General features: G+C 45.1%; 1 protein-coding gene across 2 annotated transcripts in view; it reads left to right on the top strand.

Moving 5' to 3' along the window:
* Nucleotides 1-25,140, top strand: part of PHEX (phosphate regulating endopeptidase homolog, X-linked) — a 226,349-nt gene that overhangs the window by 3,412 nt on the left and 197,797 nt on the right. For both annotated transcript variants that reach the window (XM_015422949.1, XM_015422951.1), the window contains exons 2-3: nt 6,312-6,380; nt 11,205-11,366. In XM_015422949.1, the coding sequence (XP_015278435.1) occupies nt 6,312-6,380; nt 11,205-11,366 (231 nt within the window). The remainder of the gene's footprint in view (nt 1-6,311; nt 6,381-11,204; nt 11,367-25,140) is intronic.

The raw sequence follows: 25,140 nt of genomic DNA, 5'->3' as shown, positions 1-25,140 counted from the left end.
GTCCGGCAAAGTCTATGTGGAGCCGGGACCATGGGGTGCGTGTGGATTCCCAGGACTGGAAGGGTGCACCCGGCGGGCTGGGTCTCACGGCTTGGCAGGTGGGGCATCGTTTCACCCACACCTAAATCTCTGCATCGATGCCTGGCCACCAGATGTAGCTCCGGGCAAGGCCTTTCATCCGCACGATGCCGGGTTGTGCTTCGTGCAGGGTCTGTAGCACCTTTTGTCGCAGGGCGCTCCACCTTCGTAGGCCACCCCCTCACCACCCAGGCCAGCACCCGGGATATGATGGGGTCCTGGGTCGAGTGGCGTGCGATGTCCGCGTCCTGGAGCGGCGTGTCTGGGAGGCCCCTCCACCTGGAGGAACCGGTGCGCCGGGGCTGGGTCCTCCACGACATCCGGCAGAGGAAGGCGGCTAAGGGCGTCTGCTTGGCCCATAGTTTTCCCAGGGCAGTGCTCGATCAGATAATCATAGCCCGCCAGGAAAATGGTCCACCTCAGGACTCGCGGGGAGAGGACTTGCGGCGTTCTGCGATCGGGCGCGAACAGGCCGAGGAGCGGGCGGTGGTCAGTGGCGATAGTGAAGGGCCGGCCATTGACAAAGTCGTGGAATTTCTTGACCCCGGCCACGACTGCGAGTCCCTCGTGATCTATCTGGGCGTAATTCCGCTCCACCGCAGATAGCGTGTGCGAGTAATACGCGACCGGGACCTCTCGCCCATCTGGTAGGTGATGCGCCAGCACAGCCCCAACGCCATAGGGCAAGGTGTCGCAGGCTAACACCACCGGCAGCGACTCATCGAAGTGGGCCAGGACCGCGTTGGAGATTAACAGTTCCTTGACGCTCCGGAAAGCGGCGGCCTGCCGTGGGCCCCACACCCAAGGGGCCTGCTTGTCTAACAGGTGATGGAGGGGCTCTGCCACCGCCGCCTTGTGGGGAAGAAAGGCGTGATAGAAGTTCAGGATTCCTAAGAACGCCTGTAGTTCTGCCTTGGATTTCGGCGGCGGCTTTCACCTTGTCACGGGTGAGGTGGAGGCCCTCGGCGTCCACCGTGAACCCCAGAAAGTCCACAGCCGGCACTCCCAGCCGGCACTTTTCCAGTTTAACTTTCAGCCCGGCTTCCTGGAAACAGCCGAGCACTGCACGGAGGCGGTCTGCGAAGTCGGCCGGCGTGGCGGCGGCGATCATCACATCATCGAAGAATGGGGTGACGCCGGGGATCCCTTTAAGAAGAGAGTCCATCAGTTGCTGGAATAGCCCCAGTGCCACGCTCACCCCGAATTGCAGTCTCTTCACACGGAATGCCCCCCGGTGGGTAACAATAGTTTGCGCCTCAGCTGTTGCCTCATCTACTGGCAACTGCTGGTAAGCTTGGGCGAGATCCAGTTTGCTGAAGATCTTCGCCCCGCCCAAGGTGGCCAGTACGTGGCTAACCACAGGGACCGGATACGCATGGTCCTGTAGCGCCCTGTTCAACGTACATTTATAGTCCGTGCAGATGCGGACTGCCCCATTGGGTTTGTTCACCACAACTATTGGGGTCTCCCACGCCGCGTGGGAGACTGGTTCCAGGATGCCTTGAGCTACTAGGCGATCCAGTTCCGCATCGATTTTAGGTTTGACCGACAACAGAACCATCCTGGCACGCATTCTAATGGGGGCCACTGATGGGTCTAGGCGCAAGGACACCGGGGGCCCCGTATACCGGCCCAGAGAGTCATCAAACACGGTGGGAAACTCTCAGCAAATCCCGTTGTAGTTCTGGGTCATGCACAACTGTACTCCCTCTACTGTGATTCCCAGGGGTTCGAATCATTCATGCCCCAGCAAACTGACCAGGTCGACTTCGACCACTATTAAGTCCAGTTTCCTTTTCAAGTTCTTGAATTATACCCGGAAAGTTCCGACTCCCTTAATCGGCACCTGGTTCCGCTGGAAGTCCATGAGTGTCACCTGGGCTCAGCGCAAGCGGGGTCCCCCCTTTGGACATAGGCGTTTTAAGGTGGCCGCGGAGATTATTGAGGCCGCGGAGCCCGAATCTACCTCCATTTCGCAAGGGGACCCTTCTATTTTTACTGTGGCCAGGAACTTAGGGGAGGGGGATTTGCCGGGGAGTTGTAATACCTCCTCCGCTTTGTGGGTGAGGAGGTAGAGGTCCTCAGTGCCGGTGTCATCCCCGAAGTGAACTTCTGCTCTCTGATGTGTTGGCTGGGGCCGGCCCGTTGCCTTGGAGCGGCAAGCCTTCGCGATGTGGCCTGTGCGCCCACAGTTGCGACAAGCGACGTTTCGGACGTGCTGATCTCCACAGCTGGCACACGCGGGAGCGCCGGGATGCTGACGGCCGGAGCTCGCGTTCGAAGCTGGGGTGCGGTGCGGTGCTTGGGTGCGCTGCCGGGGCTCTCCGTAGGCCCGGTGGACGTCCTGCTCCTCGGGATCTTCTGGCTCGACCTGGAGGGCCACGGCTGGGGCGGTGTGTGACCTTTCCCAGGTGATGGCGGTGGATAGGGCCATGGCGAGGTCAACGGTCTCCTTTTCCATGATCCGCCTTCTGAGCTTATCTTCGTGTAAGCCCACAACAAAGCGGTCGCGGAGGGCCTCGTCCAAATGTGCCCCAAACTTGCAGTCTGTGGCGAGATGCCACAGCTCCACGAGGAACTCTGCAGCTGTTTCTCTGCCCTGCTGGCTGCGGTTGTAAAACGTCACCCTGCAGGTCAGTTCCGACGGTTTCGGTGCGATCTGATCAAAGGTGCAGGCGTTGAGGTCCGTTGGGGGCAGCAAGCGTTCGGCCAGGGATACGACGGCGGTACCGCAGGAGGCCAGGAGGAATCCCCTTTTCTTATCCTCGTCCGTGACTTCGTAGAATGCTAGCGCGGCCTTGATGCCTCTGACCCATGAGGCCCAGTCTTGTGGATGGGCTATGTCGAAGGGCAGCAGCAGCCCGAGCCCTGAAGTGGATGCCATTGTGTGCGTTGGAGTTGTGGAGGAGAAGCGGCCTCTCCGGCTGTATCACTCGTGGATCGCTGCGGATTGTGTTCTCTCGTTCCCTCTCGACGGCCTGGCTAGTTGCAGCTGGATCCCATCCTCGTTGCCATTATTGTGTAGTGGGTTTGCCACATGGATGACAGACACAGACTGGCATAGTGCATAGCACGCTTTATTGGTACACAACAAGATAACCGCAAAACGGCCGGCTGGCCAACTATATACACCCCTGGGCAACACCCCTGGGTTCCGTTGGTGGGTTTGAATCTCCCGCCACAGTTCCCATTGGCTCCCATTGGAGCCTAGTCCCTATTGTTCTCCCAGAGTCAAGCTCTGGGGTAATCGCTGGCCCTAGCGCAGGTCACCGGACACAACAGAGGGAAACAGACAAGTTCACTTGGGAAGTGAAAGGACACAGCTCCTTGCCCTTAGTGTGTACCATCATATTTGAGGAAAAGTTCAGAAATTAGAACCTAGAGCCTGTCAACCTTAGCTGAATTCCATTTATTCACAGTTTCCAGAACTGGGGTTTAGGTTTGAGAGAAGAGACTGGACAGTAGGTTGAGACTGCCAGTCTATTTTAACAGAAAAGGATAATCTCTCCTAGAAAGTGGAGGATATTTCTTCCCCAGTTATTCGGCGGGTTCAACTCAAAAGGGACCCTTGGTTTGTGTGAAAAGGGAAATGGTTTTAGACTCCTCAAGAGTCAAAAGGAAGGTTGTAATCCCACAAGGTAGGTATTTAAATACAGGAGGACAGGAAACTAAGGTTGCGGTCACACACGTGAGATAAAGTGGGGGGGGGAGCGAGGCTAATTCCTCCGGAGGAATTTGACCGCAGTTGTGCAATCACACAGTCCTTGGAAGCTGTGGGCACAGCCCACCACTGCATGATCAGACGCAACTGCAGTGAGGTGGGTTTTTTTCTTTTGCTGTTTGTTACCGATACGCGTAAACAAGGAATCGATGAATCTCATCTCTGTACTGAAGGCTCCCTATGGAGTTTGCGATAATGTGCATACTGAGAAGGGGGGGGGACAATGACATGGAGTCAGGATGGCCTGATCAGACCATCCCGACACCATAAGAGCGCATTGGAGCGATCAGACACAGCAAAGTCCATCTGTGGCCCGTCATAACACATTTACTACTGGATTTTCCCTGGTGTCTTTTTACTCCGCTTCTGTGATGGAGCAGAACGTGTTGTTGACGGCTGTGGAACACTTCCCAGGTTGTTGTCTGTTTGCGCCCTTTAAATCCACCTGGCATTCATGCCTATGGTGGGTCTAATTGTGCGTATGATCGTGCCTTAAGATAGTTATATGAAACTTTATTAAGACACATTGATGCTGAAGGAAATCTCCAAGACAAACAAAGCTCTCACTGTTAAGAACTGAATCTCTAAGAATAAAAGCTACAACTATACTCTGTTGTCTGTTCAAAATATTATAATCTGTATAAACAACAAAATTTACCTCAGCTTCTTGTTCCCTGCCCTATTCCTAGTCCAACTGTGCGTCTTCAATAAAATCAACATTCTTGTTTGAACTTTACTTCATGTCAAGTGCCATTTTCAAAATGATTTAAAATAAGGCTCCTGCTTAGCTGCAATAAATCTTTGACCTGGGCAAAGGCCTAATAACTTTACATGATTACACAGAAGTCCAGCAAGTTATTTCATCATGAGACAGAACTCTGAGACATCACGAGGCAGAACTTGGTTCTGCAGATGCATAGACATGTACAATCATAAGTTTGGCTAAATATTCAGTTGCGGTGTGGGGGGGGGTGTTACAAAGAGAGGTTGGTATACAATAAGATCCAGTTCAAAAGAGAAAACCATTCAATGGTAGGTATAAGCGAGAGATGCTTCCAAGCAAAAACAGTGAAGTAGGATAAACATTAAATCTAATACAAGATGAAATGAGAGGTCATTCGTTGTACTATCTCATATCCTGCGTTAGATGTGATGTTTATCCCTCTTCACTGTTGCTTGGAAGTGCCTCACACCTACTCAAGGTGAATGGGTTTCTCTTTTGGACTGGATTTTATTAATTCCCCATTCTCCTAATAGATATTTAACAAAGGAGTATACACTTCTAAGCATCTCAGTTAGTAAATTCTAATGCATGAAAACTCATGGTGAAATGAGATGTGTTTGTCTTTAAGGTACTACCAGACGCCTGTGTTTTTTTAATGTACAGACTAACACAGCTATCCCTATGGAATTATTTAACTACATGTACACGTACATTGTAAAGTGTATAGAACTTTCCATTTTTGTACTCAGATTTACCCTCCTTGTGGAATATCAGATACGCATTACGTTTATAAATACGCATCTTGAAAAGTGTATATACCACCACAACACAATTCTGCTAAAAACTCCTAAGACTGTTCTCCTAAGACTGTTCTTTATTTTAAAAAAGGTTGTAATTTTGTTATGCATCTCATTACCAAATGCTGAAGTTGAACAACAATATATTTTTTTAAAATCTGTAAGTAATAAAACATTTGAATGTACATGACGTATTTTTAAAGCCTGACATTAATAAAACCCCTGTTTATCCTTAACTATTACATACTTGGAAAAATAGATATTTCAGCAGTTCCAGAAGTTAATCAGACCAAGTCATTACGAAAGCTATTTCATGAGTTAGCAGTTATTTACATGCATACCACATGCAATCCAATTGTTTACAGTGTCAGAGTATTTGGTATAGAACAGCTTCCATGTTGTATCATGAGGATCCAGGGTCACACTCTGTTCCTGGTTAACATATATGTATGTAACTACATACACAGTAGGAAAGTAAATATATAGCACTCTCAGCTTCAGAGGTACGTGTGTTTGTATGTATGTGTGTATGTATGTATGTATTATTATTATTATTAATAAAATAATAATAGAACTTTATGTGCTGCTATGTTGCAACTGACTTATGTGCTTTTTAAGGCAAGAGATAAGCATAGGTGGTTTGCTATTGCCTTCCTCTGCATTGCAAGCCTAGTCGTCCTTGTGTGTGTGCCATGCATATTAAAGCTTGGAAAATATATTTAGTACACAACAACCGTAATATGCAGTGTGTGTGTGTGTGTGGGAGTTAGGAGTACAAAATGTACTCATTTTGTAATGAGTACCTGATTTTGCTCTCCTGTGGGAGTGAGGAAGTGGCCAGTCTAATGCCTAGTAGTCTGTGTTGATCTTGAAGTTTCAGGAACCACTAGAACTTCTCTAGGTGTTTAATGCAATGTTATTTACCAGATGATGTTACCTCCTCGCCATGAAAACAACAAATGTTAATTCATGTTTGTTTTCTCTTTTGCAGCTTGCCAAGGCCTTATAAAATTTCACCCTAAGCAACAGAGTTGCTTGACTCCTGAATGCATTGAAGCCGGTAAGTGACATATTTCCTTTCTGCAATACACTAAAAGAACATTGGTATGGAGAAATATGCAACGTGGGTATGTCCAATAGTCTAATGCTTGATTCTCCTTGTACAGGATTAGCCCACCCAGGCCAGTCCAGGGATGAGAGGGAATCCTGTACTTTTCATACCCTCTCTGGTTTTCAGACCATTTGCCACCAGAACCTCTTTTCACTAGTCCCTGCTTCTCCTAAGGGAAGAGATTCCAAACCCTTAGTTGGCATCTGGGACAGAACACATTAGCAACTCAATCCAGAGATGCACACTTTTTACTCTCCAATGGTAGCATATGTGGTCAGGGTTAGGCACAAGACTTAGACTTGGGATTCAGTTACAACACCAGAGACCATTAGAAATAAGAAGGATCTTTATTCAGTACAGAGCACAGCAAACAGACTAGGAGATTACAAAATAACAAAGGCTAGGGCAATTTGCCTTAACTACACATTAATGAGATTCATAGTTACCAAATTCAGGAACATTCAACAGTCCAAGTATATACCAAGGGATTTTGAAGGGAAATCCCATCTTGCACAAGCATGTGGTCCAATTCACAAAGCAGGTCTTTGTTTTCCAAGAGACAGCATTTTAGGTGCAATAAAACAGACAATGCCAGGGGAGAGAGCAAGAGCAAGAGCTCACTCCCATAGGGATCAATCAATTATACCCCAATCCAATCATGATTAGCCATGGCCATCAGCCAATCACGAGTGGACAGGGGGTGTTGCGTGTGGGGATAGGCTATAAGTTTGGGACCCCACCTGCAGTCATCTGACCCAAACTCCAGCTACTTCATTGTGCATGTGACTGGTCGCAAGTGGGCCAGAGTGTGGAGCCATGAGGTCTAGCTTCTAGCATGGAAGTGTGAAGAATGTGGGTTATAAAGTTGTTCAGGCCATCTGGCCCACCATTTGGCTTGCAACAGGAAATAAGGCACAGCCTGTTATCAGAAGGACATCACAGGAGAAGGCAGGAGACTTTTAGAAATCAATATTTCTATACACTCCTCAAGAAGCCTTCAAATCCTCAATAAAGTGCATTACTCTGGAAATCAAAATGCAGCCTGTTTGTGATAAATTTGAGATGCAGCTGCATCCCTAGTTTTTCTTTTTTGCAAATCACAGCTGATAAGACTAATGGAGGCGTGTCTTGCAGAGCTACCTTAGAGGAAAGCTTACCTAAGTGATAACAGATTCAGGCCCTGACCTGGGTAGCCCAGGCTAGCCTGATCTCTTCAGATCTTGGAAGCTAAACAAGGAATACCAGGGTTGTGATGCGGGGCCAGGCAATGGCAATCCAAATTTATGTACATTTTCACACCCAAAGTGTATGTATGTTCAACAAAATTACATCCCTAGATAATGGGAACTGAACTCTGTCCCTGCCCACCACATGTTCTTCCACTGATTTAACTGCTTTTCTTGCAGCCTACTGTGATATAGGAAATATATTGGGCTAAAAAAAGAGTTCTGAAAGCAACTGAATGCAATATGGTAATGCGTGGATGAGGAAAGGTTTAATATCCTTTGCCTACCTGTTTCTTTTGTTGGTTTGTTTTGTCAAAAACAGACCCATCCACCCTCACACCCCATTTTACATGTGAATAGGCTGGTATGTGTGTAAATGTCAGGCTTTTCTGCATGCTTGACGTATTCCTGATGTTTTGGGCAGTCAATCCACAAGCACTGGAATTGGTTTGGCCACCATTTTCTTCACGCCTGCTCTCAGCAGTGGCATCATTGCACCCCCCTTTTATTTTTTGTACATGCTTATATCAATATATTGATATCACAGCTGCACTTTAAAAAAATTGGCACTAAAATATTGTTATACCACAATGATAGGTTTAGCAGGTTCTCTAAATTCCCAGTTTTCATTTTAAAAGTAAGTCTTTGGACCCTTCCCTTATGGAAATATAAGGTGTATCTCACAAGAGGACTACACACTTTTCTTTTTAAAATAAAAACTGGGAATTCAGATAACTTGCTAAATCTAAATTGTGTATGACTGTGTGTGTACATGCTTATATTGATATGGTGGTTGTATTTTTTTTTTTTTAAAAAAATCAAAACCACTGGTCTTCAAGATGAGGGGAGAAGAGGGAGCGGTTTGTTTATGACAACATTCTAATCATTGAAAAATGGGCTGGAGGTAGATGGGAGTGGGTGGAACAAAGAAAACCGACAGAAACATTATGCACAAGGGAAAAGGTGATTTAGAATTGGCTTCCAGGAAAAAATTCGGGGCAAAATTGGTCTCAAAATAACTAGGAAAACAAACAAACAGAAAGCCCGAAGCAAAAACTGGAGAGACAAAAATACATGTGGAAATCAGGGGATACTGAAGCAATAGAGGGGCAGAACCAATAAAAACATATGTGAAAAAGTCCTAGTTCATCTGAAGGCAGATAGACCAATTAAAAAAATATGTAGATATTTAGAATCATAAAATCACAGAGTTGGAAGGGCCACACAGGCCATCTAGTCCAACCCCTTGCTCAATGCAGGATCAGCCTAGAGAACTTCCCTGGCAAGTATTTGTACAGCCACTTTGGTGTAGTGGTTAAGTGCGTGGACTCTAATCCGGGAGAACCAGATTTGATTCCGCACTCCTCCACTTGCACCTGCTGGATGACCTTGGGCAAGCCATAGTTCTGGCACAGCTGTTCTCGAAAAAGAGCAGTTTCTGTCAGAGCTCTCTCAGCCCCACCTACCTCACAGGGTGTCTGTTGTGGGGAGGGGAAGCGAAGGGAGTTTGTAAGCTGCTCTGAGACACCTTTGGGTAGTGAAGGGCGGGTTATAAATCCAATCCCCTCCTCCTCCTCTTCTTCTTCTTGACTGCCAGTGCTTTCTCCTTACTGGGGACCAAAGCCACTTACAACCTCCTCACCTCCCTTTTATGTTTACAACAAACCTGTGAAGTAAGTTATGCCAAGAGAGGGTGACTGGCCTAAAGTCACATAGTGACCTTCCATGGAACAGTGAGCATTTGAACCTGGGCGTCCCAGATGTTAGTCAGAAATTCTAATCACTACACCATGCTGGCTACAGACTATGAATCATGTCTAGCACATAACATACCTGTATGAACATTTTCAGAAACAAAGCATTGCAGGGAGGTCTAGCAATAAATAATTAACCTGAATAATTGAGTGAATTAGTGGCAGAAGATTTAGAAGATTCTGCCTTGAGTCTTGGAATGCATTCTTACAAAGGTGTATATTATGATAAAGCACAGCAAAATTTGAGAGGCAGAGGCTGTTGTGTGGCAGTTATTCCCAGTCTTGCAGCCTCACTGGGGGAAAGTGCAAGTATTGAACACTTGATTTTGTTTGTGCTGCATTTCAGATCAAGCCCTTCCATCTCATTGCTTAAGCAGGACTAGGCTGCAGCCATCACCAACTTTTCCTCATAGCCTATGGTCACACATACTAAATAATCCACTTTCAATCCACAGTGCACTTTCCAACTGGATTTTACTGTGAGCTGGCAAAATCCAGTCAGAAAGGGCACTGAAAGCATATTGAGTGGATTATTTAGTATGTGTGACCACAGCCGTATGGCCCAATCTGCATCTAGCATCTGCTCTGCTGTTTTACCAAACCCATGCTGGAACAGAAATTCCCCTCTGCATTGCAAGCCACTTTCACTTCGATTGATGGTTTAACTTCCTTTGATTTCTCTATTTTATGGTGACTGTCTGCATAGATTTATGGCCATTTTATGGACATTCAGAGGTGACTCTGCAGCAGGCCCGTAGCTACAGTGGGGCATCTCGGGGCTAGGCCCCCTTCCTTACTGGCAAAGCCCCACAACTTCCCATCTAGCCCAGGGCCACTGAGCACTGGCAGGTGCAGGGAAGGAGCTAGGTATTCCTTTAATTCGATTAGCCAGTGCCCCCTAAGCAGGGGTCATTTCATAGAAAAAGAGCTAGGGGAACTCATTAGCATAACTCATTAGCATATGCCACACCCCCTGACATCACCGGAAGTGTGTCATGAGGCCACACACCCTGACATCACCGGAAGTGTGTCATCACTGCCGAGCCCCATGAGGGACCCGGCGGTGGACCTGCAAGGCCGGCGGGAGTGCGAGGAAGCCCCGCCAAGGCCCTCCCTGGCCCCAGGCAGGCAGGGGTGGGGAGAGGCAGGGAGGAAGCAACTTACTCTCCCTCTTCTCCTGCCTCCTCCTGGCTGAATGAGGGCCAGAAGCGGGGCTTTGTCATGTGCCCCGCCCCCACGTACCTCACCCGGGGGAACTGCGATTCCCCGCGATCCCCCCTGAAATGACCTCTGCCCCTAAGAAATTTAAATGCCCCTGACTTTTAAAATCCTGTCTACGGGCCTGCTCTGCAGTGAGTACAGCATTGGCCCCGGGGTATTTGAATGTGGTTTTGAGCTGCAACTTTTTCTGTTCCAGTGTGTGTTTGGTAAAACAGCAGAGCAAATGCTAGATGCAGACTGAGCCCCAGTTCCCCTATATGCCTTTCACCTTTCTAAGCTGATTGACTTCAATTGATTTAGAAGGGCATAACTCTGTTTGGGATTGCACTGTTACTCTTACAGCAAGTTTCTCAAATCAGTCAGTACATCCATGCCAAAATTCTAAAGCACAAGTAACAAAGTAGCATATCTGAAAACAATTGAGAAGTGAGCCTGAGGAAAGGTATTTGCAGATGGTATGATGGAAGAGTTGATAACCATGAGTTCAGAGGGCCTTTGAATGTTTCTTGCATTAACACATTTAGAGTTTTGTAATGTAAAGATATTCCATGAAATCATATGATTCTTTCCAGCTGCAGCCATCATGAGCAAGTTAAACACATCAGTGGATCCCTGTGATAACTTTTTCCGATTTGCATGTGAAGGATGGATACAGAACAATCCCATTCCTGAAGATTCTTCAAGTCATGGAATTTATCCTTGGCTGAGGCACAATGTAGACCTCAAACTGAAAGGTAGGTAGCTTTTACTAAAAACCTCAACAGTCTATAACACTAAGGCGAGGGAGGTGCATGCCCACATAGTTGACTAGTGTGCTATAGCAATCATTCATGACTGGATTTTCCTGTTTGGACAAGACATTATGAACTGTTATTATAGTTCAATGTCCAGTAATGCATGGATGCAGCCACTGGAATTGCCATTGATAGGAATATAATTAGAGGGAAATTGAAATAAGAGAACCGTATTGCAAAAAAAAGGCCCCATGGGCACCTGTTTCTTCCACCGGGAATGTGGAATTTACTCAGCTGACCCAGGTCTCATCTACTAGACCGCCCCCCCCCCAAGGAATTCTCCTGTCAGCTGTCATCAAGACTCCCCAGTACACCCAGTACGGTGATACTCAGTGGCTTGGGAACCTCTTCTGAAAACTGTTTCCAAAAGAGGCACCCGCTCCATGTTTCAGGAAAGTTGGAAAGACTATCCAGTAGTCTTGTGGTTGGTAGGTGTTTTCCACTTTGAAACAGTCATTGCTGAGATGTAGGTCTTATGCTAGGGCTGGAAGTAAATGTGGCTGTTGTTGTTCAGTTGCACAGTCATATCCGACTCTTCATGACCCCACGGACCACATCACATCAGGCCCCCCTGTCTTGCTCTGTCCTCCAAAGTTTGCTCAATTTCATGTTCGTTGCATTGATAACACTATCTAACCATCTCATCCTTTGCTGTCCCCTTCTTCTTTTACCTTCAATCATTCCCAGCATCAGGGTCTTCTCCAGTGAGTCCTCCCTTCTCACTTGGTGGCCAAAGTATTTGAGCTTCAAGCTTCAGTATGGCTCCGGTCACACGGGCAGGAAACTGCAGGGGGGAAGCGTGGCTGTTTGCCCTGGGGCAAACTAACACGCGGTTAAGTGATCAGACCTCCTGTGGAGGTTCTGTGGAGGTACCGTGGAGGTTCCGTGGGTAGGGAGAGGTGCCGATCACAGGACACACCTGTGCGCAATGAAGAAGCGCGCTGTGCGGAAAACTGGTTTTCTTTTTTTGTGTACACGACGAATGTGCATGCTCCGTTGGGTGCGTGTGCGCATCCACGGAGACTTGGGGGGGGAAACACCTTTTCGCAAGGGGACATGGACGGGTGCCGGATGCCACCGGAAACGTGATCAGACGCCCGCCCTTGCCCTGCGGTTTCCGGAAACTAGTACCTCCGAGGTACTAGTTTTTTGCTGTGTGTTTTCGGCAGGAAGCCTTGGTTGTGCCACGGAAGCGCTACGCTTCCTAGATGTGCCGGTGAGATCGCGCCTGGAAAATCCACCTGTCTTCCATCTCTCTTGCGTGGCTAATGTTCCATGTGACCGCAGCCTATCTGGCCTTCCAGGGAACAGTCAGGGTTGATTTCTTTTAGGATTAACTGATTTGATCTCCTTGCAGTCCATAATTCAAAAGCAACTATTCTTCGGTGCATGGCCTTCCTTATGGTCCAGCTCTTGCAGCCATACATTACTACTGGGAATACCATTGCTTTGACCATACGGACTTTTGTTGGCAGGGTGATATCGCTACTTTTTATTATTGCTGTCTAGGTTTGTCATAGCTTTTCTCCCAAGGAGCAGGCATATTTTAATTTAATGGCTGCAGTCACTGTCTGCAGTGATCTTGGATCCCAGGAATGTGAATTTTATCACTGCTTCCATGACTTCCCCTTCTATTTGCCAAGGAGTGATGCGGCTGGATGCCATGATCTTAGTTTTTTTGATGTTGAGTTTCAAGCCAACTTTTGCAGTCTCGTCTTTCACTCTCGGCAAGAGACTCTTTAGGTCCTCTTCACTTTCTGCCATTAGAGTGGTATTGTCTGCATATCTGAGGTTCTTGATGTTTTTCCCAGCAATCTTAGTTCTGGCTTGTGATTCATCATGGCCAGCATTTCACATGATGAACACTGCATATAAATTAAATAAGTATATAAGCAATATACATCCTTGACATACTCTTTTTCCTGTGCTAACTCAATAATTTGTTCCATATCCAGTTCTAACTGTCACTTCTTGACCCTTATACAGGTTTCTCAAGAGACATGTGAGGTGGTGTGGTATTCCCATCTCTTTAAGGACTTGCCACAGTTTGTTGTGATCCACGCAATCAAAGGCTTTAGTGTAGTGAATGATGCAGAAGTAGATGTTTTTCTGGTACTGCCTTGCTTTCTCCATAGTCCAGCAAATGTTGGCAATTTGATCTCTAGTTTCTCTACCTCTTTGAAACCCAGCTTGTACTCCTGGCAGTTCTCTGTCCATGTACTGCTGAAGCCTATCTTGTAGGATCTTGAGCATGATCTTGCTAGCGTGTGAAATGAGTGGAATTGTGCAATAGTTTGAACATTCCTTGGCATTGCCCTTCTTTGGGACTGGAATGTAAACTGACCTTTTCCAATCCTGTGGCCACTGTTGTATTTTCCAAATTTGCTGGCATATTGAGTGCAGCGCTTTAACAGCATCATCTTTTAGTACTTTGAATAGCTCAGCTGGGATACCATCATCACCGCTAGCTTTGTTGTTAGTAATGCTTTCTAAGGCCCATTTGACTTCGCACTCCAGGATGTCTGGCTTGAGGTCAGTGATCACACTGTTGTGGTTGTCAAGGACATTGAGATCCTTCCTGTATAGTTCTTCTCTGTATTCTTGCCATCTCTTCCTAATCTCTTCTTCTTCTGTTAAGTCCTTACCGGATTTGTCCTGTATCATGGCTAGCTTTACATGGAATGTTCCCTTGATTCCTCCAGTTTTCCTGAAGAGATCTGTAGTCCTTCCCATTCTATTGTTTTCCTCTATTACTTTGCATTGTTCATTCAGGAAGGCCTCCTTATCTCTCCTTGCTGTTCTCTGGAAATTTCACTTGGGTAAATCTTTCCTTTTCACCTTTGCCTTTCGCTTTCCTTCTTTCCTCAGCTATTTGTAAAGCCTCATCAGACAGCTTTCTTGCATTTCTTTTTCTTTGGGATGGTGCTGATTGCTGCCTCCTGTACAATGTCATGAACTTTCATCCATAGTTCTTCAGGTACTCTATCAAATCTAGTCTCTTAAAACTATTCTTCACCTCCACTGTATATTCATCAGGGATGTGATCTGGGTCAAACTTGATTGGCCTAGTGGTTTTCCCAAGTTTCTTCAGTTTAAGTCTGAATTTTGCAATGGGTAGCTCATGATCTGAGCCACAGTCAGTTCCAGGTCTTGTTTTTACTGACTGGATAGAGCTTCTCCATCTTTGACTGCAAATTATATAATCAGTCTGATTTCAGTGTTGCCCATCTGGTGATGTCCATGTCTAGAGTCGCCTCTTAGGTTGTTGGAAGTGGGTGTTCGCTATGACCAGTGTGTTCTCTTCACAAAACTCTGTTAGCCTTTGCCCGGCTTCATTTTGTTCTGCAAGGCCAAACTTGTCCGTTATTCTGGTTACCTTTTGACTTCCTACTTTAGCATTCCAGTCTCCTGTCGTGATAAGGACATCTGCTTTTGATGTTAGTTCTAGGAGGTGTTATAGATCTTCATAGAACCAGTCCACTTCAGCCTCCTCTGTGTCAGTTGTTGTGGCATATACTTGGATTACTGTGATGTTGAATGGTTTGCCTTAGATTTGGACCAAGATCATTCTGTCATTTTTGAGATTGTATCCCGTTACTGCCTTTTTCACTCTCTTGTTGAATATAAAGGCCACACCATTTTTTCTACGGGATTCTTGGCCACAGTAATAAATTCACCCATTCCCATCCACTTTAGTATACTGATTCCCAAGATGTTGATGTAATTACAAATGTGGCTTTTCATGAGCCATGGATCAAGTACTGCCTGTGTACTGTGTTTCAGAGATGTTCCTTCAACTTAAAACTCATTTATCCTACTCATTATCTAATTTGAAAGTATGGAAACATTAGGGCATATTGGAGTTAAGCAGGTTCTTTCTGCCTTCTCTTTGAACCCTGGTAAGGCTGAGCCACATTTAGGTTTCATTTGGGTGCAGAGACCCAATCCCTCCACCAATTTTCAGAATTTTTAAAATATTTAGTTGTATAAGTAGTCATTGGTTACGAACAGCAAAAGCATACAGTTCAATTGCAATAGACTCACATCCTCTCAGCAAAGGAACATAAGTGACTTTTGTTTTAATATTGTGTTTTTTTAATTGCAAGCTGCTTCGAGCCAGACTCTGAAGAAGCAGCACAGAAATATCCTAAATAAATAAATAAAAATCTAATACATGTATCCTCTGGCCCTAGGCTTAAACTAATTGGTCCTCCATTACATTAGTGAGTCAGAAGAAGAAGAAGAAACTTACTCTGCAGCATTTTGACAGAACCAATTGTAAAAGCAGTTTTAGGCTAGCCATTAAGCATTCCTAGAGTGCAAATTTCAGCATTCATCTCACAAAATGATGCAGTTTTACACCAATACCTTGGGTGAAGTGTCATATTATAACAAACACCATTGCAGATAATTCTACACATAAAAACACACACATCAAGAATTTGTGTTCCTGTTCTGGTACAAAACAATGTAAAAATTAATGGCTATATGTTATCAGCCCATATTGTTGTTTTGAAAGCTTGACACTATCCCTAACTGAAACTACAGTTTACTTATTAGTCATAAGAAAATCCCACTGTGTCTCAGGTGTCTCTGAATATATGTATCCAGTAATAATAATAATAAAAATATATTGTTTGTAAAACATTTTTTAAAAAGGCTTAAACTACAAGTTAAAATCACTGAAGGTAGACCTTGTGCCATTTCCTAAAAGAGATATTTAGTATTAGAAAAAGGCAAGGGAATTACATGTTGTTAGTCTTCAGGGATGTGCAAACCACATCACTTTCATTCCACCTGGAGATTAAAAAGGAAAGAACAACTAATATGAGATGATAGGCCACAAGACAACTAAAGTCCCTCACCAAAGACTTCTAGAAAAATTCACAGTCATGTGATAAGAGAACAAGCTCTCTTATGATTGGAATAGGCTAAAAAACAGAAAGCTGAGAATAGGAATAAATAGTTCTTGCTGTGGAGGGATGTGAGCAGCCAGGTCCCTCAGGGATCCATACTGGGACAGGAGTTCTTCAGCTTGTTCACAAATGACATGGAGGATAGGGGTTTGCAGATGACACCCAATTATTTAGGTTGGTTAAAACAAAATATGGATTGTGAGGAGCTCCAAAAGGATCTGTCCAAAATGGGGGAATGGGCATTAAAATGGCAAATTAAATTTAATGTAAGTATGAAGTGATGCATATTTGGGTAAAAAAAAAATTCAGCTTCACATGTATGCTGTTGGGATCTGAGCTGGCAGCAACAGACCAAGAAAGGGATCTTGGGGTGGAGTGGATAACTTTTTCCTAAATTCACTTTTTAAGATATAGCCATTTATTCCTCATATTCTCTTTCTTTCTGTCTTAAAAGAGGGCTTTCTCTTTGAAGAAATCAATGCACCTTTTTGTAAATTTTTGATGTTATATACCACCAGGTGGAGGAGGATAGGACTGTATGGGAAGAGATTGCTTGCCTCTGAACATCTGTGGAGTGAAATTCTGACATTTTGCAGAACCTTTTTTCCTGCCCCTCCTCTTTTCAAATTTCTCTTTGATCAAAACAGAACTGGTTAGAAACAGACTCCAAATCCTAAAAAGAGGAAAAGAAATGAATTTTTGAATTTCAGGGGGAAATTGGGTAAAGGCAAATTAAGAGAATTTTTCTTAACAATGCAATGAAAAAGCAGATGAAATCCAAGATGTCCAGCTTCGTTTGCAGTCTGGCAACATGAAGGGGCTGATGTAGGAGGTGATTCTTAAAGTATCTTTCAGCAAGAAAACTGTTTGCGACAATGCCTGTCAGTTTAGGTAAAAATAGTTTGGGGTGGAAATGTGTAGGAAGGGAGATCTGAACATTCTGTGGCTTCTACTGTAAACCCATCTCAGCATAGGTGTCACATTGACCCACATGGAAAAAACAGAAAAATGCTATTTTAAAATAGCAATGTCAAGCTTTTATAATGATCCTGGATTTCAACAACTTTATAAAAGAGGTTGGGAAGTCATTAAAGCTATTACTTAACACAGTGTGTTTTCACTAGGCGGCCAGCACTGCCCACTCTGAGACCAACTGTAAGATTAAAGGAAGGGCTGGAGACGGCAATATGTGGGACTGTAATGTGACCTTTCATTTATTTATTTACTATCCTTTGAAACTTTTGTGATTTGGCCAACATAAACATATTGGCTATATTTATTGTTTTCTTATGTGTTGATTTAGTGTACAATCCTAAATGCAATTAAATAAATTCTATTCACATCAGTGGTAACTGATGTGGTAACATATTTCCTAATGGAGTATTAGTTTTCTGAGCAGCATTATGGACATGAAGAAGTGGTCTCCAGTTTGAAGGAACAGGCAGCAGTGCTTTTTGACAACAGCTATTGAAGCAGGATGGCATTTTGTAGATATTGTCTAGTCCAGCAGCTGTACCAGGTGTGCACAGCTCTGATGTAGAATCAGAGATATGTTAAAGCAGAGACTACCCTTTTAGATTCAATGTCAGACTTAGTCCATAAACAAGTGGAGATCTGCAAGGAATTTGTGAAGAAGAGGCATCCCGTCTCCCTGCCTTTCCTTCCACCCCTCTCCTCCACCCCACCCCATCCTTGCTGCTCCACCCCCACCCCTGCTGCTCTTACCCCCAATCCCATCATCGGTGCTCAGCCTGCCTCCCTCCAGTCTTTGGCATTCTGCCCAGCATTCTGCCCCCACATCCCAGGAGAGGGTGTTTCTGGGCACAGCCAGGCTGCAGTGAGGTCCCTGGCACAGAAGTGATAAGGCTCATGCTAAGATTTTTTTTCTTTACCATTTTAAAAATTCCTTTGGTATAATCCAGCAGAGTTCTTAAATTATGCTGTCTGTGTGACTTCCCCTGTACAATTTCTGGATCCATTTCGAGACTGTTAGGCTTTAACCATGCATGATATAGTTGCTACCTATAGAGGCACATTCAGGTCCCAGCAAGGTGTAGGCAGCACTGGTTCAGAAATAACCATACATACAATGTCTCAGTTCTTAAGAGCTGCCACTCCTGCCTGCTCCGATTTCCATCAGAGGTTGATGTCACATTGGTGTTCATCAGGAGCAGGGCCTTTGCAGCAGTTATCCCAACATTATGGAGGCCTGGGTAGTGACATCACAAGAAGACAGATGAAGACATTTAGACATTTAATGATGGCTCTTAATTATGCCTTTTAATCTGGTGGTTTCTATACTGAACACTGAAATTTTTATGAATGTTTCATATTTATCGATTTCAGTGTTAATGTGTCTACTTTTGATTTTTTTGTAAACCACTTCAAGTATTACAACATCAAAACGGCATATAAATTTAGTTGGTAGTATGAAATTCGACCCCTCCTCCATCTGTTTTAACTGTCGCTGGTGTTATGGTGTGTGATCACAGGGAAGAGGGAAATAGTGTTTGGGTAGGGTTGCCAGGTCTGATTGTCATGCCAGCGGGGAGATTGGGAGGGGCATTCCGGGAGTGCGCAGGGATGTTGTGTTATGTGCATGTATCACCTGGAAGTGATATAGGCATCCCACTGATGTTGGGGGCGACTCTCTGGTTTTGGGGCAAAAGTCTATGGTAAAATAGCCCTCAAACCATAGAGTTTTGCCCCAAAACTGGAGTGTCACCTCCCAACGTCACTGACGCACTTATGTCATTTCTGGGTGATGTCAGCGCATTGCACATGATGTCACTGGGAGGTAGAGGAATTTCCTCTTGCTGGCCAGCTGGCCACTGGTGGGCAGGAGCCCGTGAAAGTGTGGCATCCCCTGCCCCCACCTGCGGAATAGTAACCCTATGTTTGGGTAATGTAAAAACTGGTCCTAAAAGTAAATTGGAAGGTGGACCTCCTGGTGGCCCCACTGGTGGACCTCCTGATGGCACTGGTATTTCTGGCCACTGTGTGATACAGAGTGTTGGACTGGATGGGCCTTTGGCCTGATCCAACATTGGCATCTCTTATGTTCTTATGTTCTTAAGGTTAACACCAGCTGAAACACTCAGGAAAATCGTAGCAAACTGTCAGTCCTTGGGTTCTTCTTCAAGACCACACTAGAGAACAGCCACATGGAAATCATAGCCCTTCATTGCACTAACAAAATAGAAATGTGGATATGGATGGGGTTTGTGTGTTGAGAATGGACAGTGAACAGTAGGATGGAGGTACAGAAGAAAGAATTGCAAGTTTTACATTTTTAGTGTTGACCAGGTTAAATATTTTGCATGATATTTGCTTCCAAAGATGTGCTCTTCACACTATTTCTCCTTGGTGTAGATGCAATATGATGACTGCCAATCATTCTCATGTTAAGACAGGGAGTGGCTACATCTTTTGTAATCTGCAGTGTAGAGGCAGCGTAGTAGAAGGTGCATCTAACTGTTTCTAGAGATGCTGTATCTGTCCTTGAACAATTTGACATTTAAATATGTTACTGACAAACTCTCTCATTTTAAAAACAAGTGTCTCTCTCTCTCATTGATGCTCCAGAGAGATCAATAGCTAAGTTGTCAATATTACAACTGTAGAATGGTCTCCTAATGAATGAATATATATATATGCCAGAAGGAATGTGATACATATGAAATCTGGTTAAGCAAAAGCTTTGGTCTACCGTAAGAAGGTGATTCAAACAAGAATGTAGAAATTAGCAATGAACATTTAAGAACAAAAGCTAGGTTCCAGTTGCTACTAAAAAACAGGTTCAGAATGAGACTAATGAGGATGATGTTTTTGGATTGTTTCAGACAGACGTAGTTGTCTGTCTAAAATGTATTTTTGGAACTGGATGGTGGGAAAGAGGTGCTTAGAGAAAGTGCTGGAATCAGGCAAAATACGCAAAGTGGTCAACTGACATGTCAGCCTGACTTTCTGTGTGTCTAAAGGAAAAGGAAAAGAAAATATTTTGATCCTTCTATTTGTACAGCAAAGGAAACCAGTACTCTCCTCCCTGGGCTGTAGCCATAGTTACTTTACTTAGGTGGGGCTGCAAAATTTCAGCTAATTTGTGGGCAGCAGAGGCAAAAAGCAGTGACACGGCTGGGGCACTCCAGTACCTGAATATCTTTTCTGGGGAGAATTCAGCCCTAAAATGGAAGAATTTGGCTTAGACCCTTGTAGCACTTTGTTCATAGCACTAGTAGCTAAAGGGGATTCACAAGCATACACATACCCACACCCCTGAAATTTACATGAAAGCATCTTCTCATTCTTTAATAGAAATTGTTGATGCCATAAATTAAAAGCCTGTTATCTGAAAATGTATTGGGTGCAGTGAAACAGTGCTCCAGGTGAGGCACTGCGTTCCACCTACGTTTTATTCCTCTCCTCTTCAGGCCCTATTTCTGGAAACTAAAAATTTTATATGTTAGGTAATCACTTCCAGAGTATTACTGACAAAGTTTTTAAAAGGTTAACTAATCATGATAAGAATTATATACCAAGCTTTGTTATCTTGGGGAGAATCAAACCTTAAGAAGCAATTTCAGGGCACTGTAAGATACATGAAAGAAAGCAGTATTACAGAAGATCCTGCGCAAACAGAGCTGTGCTAAGGACATTTACATTTTTCACTTACACATTGCTGGATCTAGGGCAATTAATATATAACTATGCTAAAAAGCACGCAGTCAAATTTCCTCCAACTTGGTCCTTGGGTTGCCAGATCTCCCATGACCACTGGCAGGGGGTGGGGGTAGGGTTTCCAGGTCCAGGTTGGGAAACTCCTGGGGATTTGGGGATGGAGCCTGGGGAGGACAGGGACCTCAGTGGGGTTTCATTGCCATAGAGTCCACCTTCCAAACCCTCCATTTCCTCTGTAGTCTGGAGATGAGCTCCAATTCTGGGGTCTCCCCAGGTCCCACTTGGAGGCTGGCATCCTGACTTATTTCCCATACAAATGCCCACACCCTGAAATACAAATCTAGATTCAGAATTGGGACTTTGATGACATGTAACCCATATGTAGGAGCTGCGGTGGCTCAAGTGTTTAAGACGCTGAACTGCAGGCTGTGGTAGTTCAGCAGTTCGAGACCCGAGTGTGCCGCATGACGGCGTGAGCTCCCATCTCTTGTTCCAGCTCCTGCCAACCTAGCAGTTCGAAAGCAAGAAATTGCAAGTAGATCAATAGGTACTGCTTCGGTGGGAAGGTAACAGCGTTCCATGCGCCTTGGTGTTTAGTCACGCCGGCCACATGACCACGGAAATATCTTCAGACAGCGCTGGCTCTTCAGCTTTGAAACGGAGATGAGCACCGCAACCCTAGAGTTGGACTCGACTGGCTTTCGAGCTAGGGAACCTTTACCTTTACTTTACTAACCCATATGTACAGACACAGGAAGTAACCAACAAATGTTTTAAAGTTTTGGAGCTGACATTTGTAATTAACTAGTTTCTGGGATGGGACACTTCAATTGTTTGATGTGTTAAGGTTCCCTTGAGACCAGTCTTCCCTCTAAGCTGCGTTAGTGCGAGCTAGCTCACAGTTTTTTAGCCTCTGGCGCACACATTTTTGTCTCAGCTCAGGAAGGAGGGCTCCAGAGCAAGCTAATAGATGCAGTAGCCAAATCTCTTTCTCACAACTTTAATGCCAGCAGCTCACAAAGTAGAATTTTTGCTCACAAGACTCCACAACTTAGAGGGAGCATTGCTTGAGACCATATTTTACTTTCTTTCTTAGAAGAGTGTTTGTGGGGAGGAATGGCCCTGCTGAAGAAGAATTTTTGTATGAAAATGCTAAATCATTAGCCAGCAATTAATTTTAAACAGGAGCCCTCTCCTCCCAACCCAATTTTATGTGAGCAGTGAGGCTTTGACAGAGTTCTGTCTCAGCTGTTACTATGACACCTGGTTGCTCTTCATGCAGTGGGGTAGCATGTAGGGTTGCCAGTCTCCAGGTGAGGCCTGGGGATCTCCTGCTATATTAACTGATCTCGAGCTGACAGAGATCAGCTTCCCTGGAGAAAATGGCTGCTTTGAAGGATGGACTCTATGGCATTGTACCATGCTGAGGCCCCCCCCTCCCCAGACCCTGCCCTTTCCTGGATCCACCTCTAAAGCCTCCAAGTATTTTCCAACCCAGACATGGCAACCCTAGTGGTATGTTATGCATGAAAGAGGTGCACTGTGAAAGCATCTATTGTTATTTATTGTTATGTACTCTTATGGCCACACAAGCACTAGAGAGGCCATGCGTTTGGACAGACCTTCGGGTCTAGAGACAATGGACCAGATGGATCCTAACCAGTGTTCCCTCTAAGCTGAGTTAGTGTGAGCTAGCTCACAGTTTTTTAGCCTCCAGCTCACACATTTTTGTCTTAGCTCAGGAAGGATGGCTCCAGAGCAAACTAATTGATGCAGCAGCCAAATCACTCACTCACAAGTTTAATGCTGGTAGCTCATAAAGTAGAATTTTTGCTCACAAGACTCCACAACTTAGAGGGAGCATTGATCCTAACGTGGGCCAATGGGCTCACGTGGATCCTGGAAAGTACCTATCCTACACCTAGTAGTGTAAATATAGTCTGTCACAGTTGTGGGTGTGTGTTTGGGTGTGGTTAGCTATGGGGATATAAGCCGACCTCGGGCCATACTATCCAACTCAAGTTCTCCATGTAACCAATAAAGTACGAGCTGTTATCACGCTACTCCGCATCAGTCTCAGTACTTTATATTTATACTGGAATGGAGGAAACTTAAGAGCTCTTTAGCTGTATGCAACTGAGGCACATAATAGTTGCCAACCTCCACGTGGTGGCTGGAGATCTCCCGCTATTACAACTGATCTCCAGGTGACAGAGATCAGTTCACCTGGAGAAAATGGGTGATTTGGAAGGTGGATTCTATGGCATTATACCCCGCAGAGGTTCCTCCCCTCTATAAACCCCACCCCCTCAGACTCCACCCCCCTCAAATCTCCAGTTCTTTCCCAACCTGGAGCTGGCAACCCTACATAAAGAGTAGTCCTCGAAACTGCAGACTATACAAAGGCCAGGTGGGAACTCATTCTTTGTTAAATGAATTACTAGACTACCTACTGAATAGTTCTAGACTTGATTCTGCGGGGGGGGGGGAGCAGGAATTTGTTGAAAGAGGAAGTTTTGTTCATAAAGGACCCTGCTGGGAGGCATTAAAAAGAAAATAAGTTGGGCCTAGCTTACAAGGGAGCACACACAGATTGTTGGTGGTGGTAGTAAGTGCTGTTAAGTCACTGCCAATTTACGGCAATCCCACAGGGTTTTTAAGGCAAGAGACAAACAAAGGTGGTTTGTCATTGTCTGCCTATGGGTGTGTTCAGACGGGGCGTTTCAGCCGGCATAAACTGTACCGGTTGGAACTGGTGCAGTTTATGCCGGCTGAAACACGATCACACTTACCTCCTGTCTGTGGAGCCCATCGCTGTATGCCCGTTCACATGCAGCGGGCGTCGGCGTTTGTTTTTTAAAAAAACTCAGTTTGAGCATGCGCATAGGCAGCCATCCACAGAATGGCGATCTTCATGCATGCGCAAAACACCCCGTCTTACATTTAAAGTTTAAAGGTCAGGACTTACTTTTAAAGTTTAAAGAACAAACTGGCCTCCCTGAGGTCTCGGAGTCCTCCAAAACCTTAAACTAAGGACCTTTTCTCTTCTTTTTAAACAAACACCGGGGCGAAGCTTCGCCCAAGCACATATTGCCAACCTAACAAAAAAAATGGCAAACATCGGAAGCCTCGGGCTTCCGAACGGAAGTGGCTCTACAACATTGGAGAGCGATCAGACGGGGGTAAAGTGATTACAACCGTTGCACTCAGGATACCACCACTTGGGGACCTAGTGGCAGAATACAACGGTGTAAAGCTCTTTGCAACGGTTAGAGACGGAAGGCAGATGTTCGCCGTGTGAACGCCGGTAAGTACACCGATTCCAACCGGCACCTATACCGTTGCAAATGCACCGTCTGAACGCACCCTATGTGTAGCAACCATGGACTCCTTCCACCCAAGATTCTGAGATCTGATGAGATTGGGCTAGCTTGTGCCACCTAGGTAGCAGCAGCTTACAGGTAATAACTAAGATTAATAATGTTTCAACCCTGCCCCCAACAGTCTGGTATAACAGTCTGGTATAGGCAAGCCTAGCAACAAGCAGGAGTCTGTGAGGGGCAGGGCCCTGGGTGGAGGGCCTCAGCAGCAATGCTGTGATGCAGGCCTGTAGCCAGGATTTTTTTTGTTCAGGGGCATTTAAATTTTTAAGAGGGCAGTTAAATTAGTTAATTAAACTAATCTGAATGCCTGTCTTTAAAGGGGGAGGGTGAGCCTGTTTCTAGCCCTTCCTTTTAAGGGCCATGGCAGTGAGCACATCAGTTCCAAGGAAAAAACGGCTCAGAGGGCCTTTAATTGCCTTCAAAAGACATTTAAATGCCTTTTGAGTTCCCAAAAATCATGTTTCCCAAAAGCATTTCAAAAGCATGCTTCCCCTGCCCGTATGCCGATAGATCAATGGGCAAGTACATGGAAAAACTTGAAATATATGAGAGCGGTTAATTATAAAGAAAACATCTATAAAGTGTTCCATAGATGGTACTGGTCTCCTGATAGGGTGGCGAAATGCTACCCAACAACATCTAAAATGTGTTGGAAATGTACAAGGAATGTTGGTACGTACTACTATATGTGGTGGACATGTGCAAAAATAACTGCATATTGGAAAATGATACAAAAAA

Source organism: Gekko japonicus, unplaced genomic scaffold (genome assembly GCF_001447785.1).
Source record: "Gekko japonicus isolate JY-2015 unplaced genomic scaffold, Gekko_japonicus_V1.1 scaffold117, whole genome shotgun sequence".
In the NCBI taxonomy this organism is placed as follows: Eukaryota; Metazoa; Chordata; class Lepidosauria; order Squamata; family Gekkonidae; genus Gekko; species Gekko japonicus.
The sequence above is the reverse complement of the archived record's forward strand: the minus strand, read 5'-3'. Positions and strand labels throughout refer to the sequence as shown.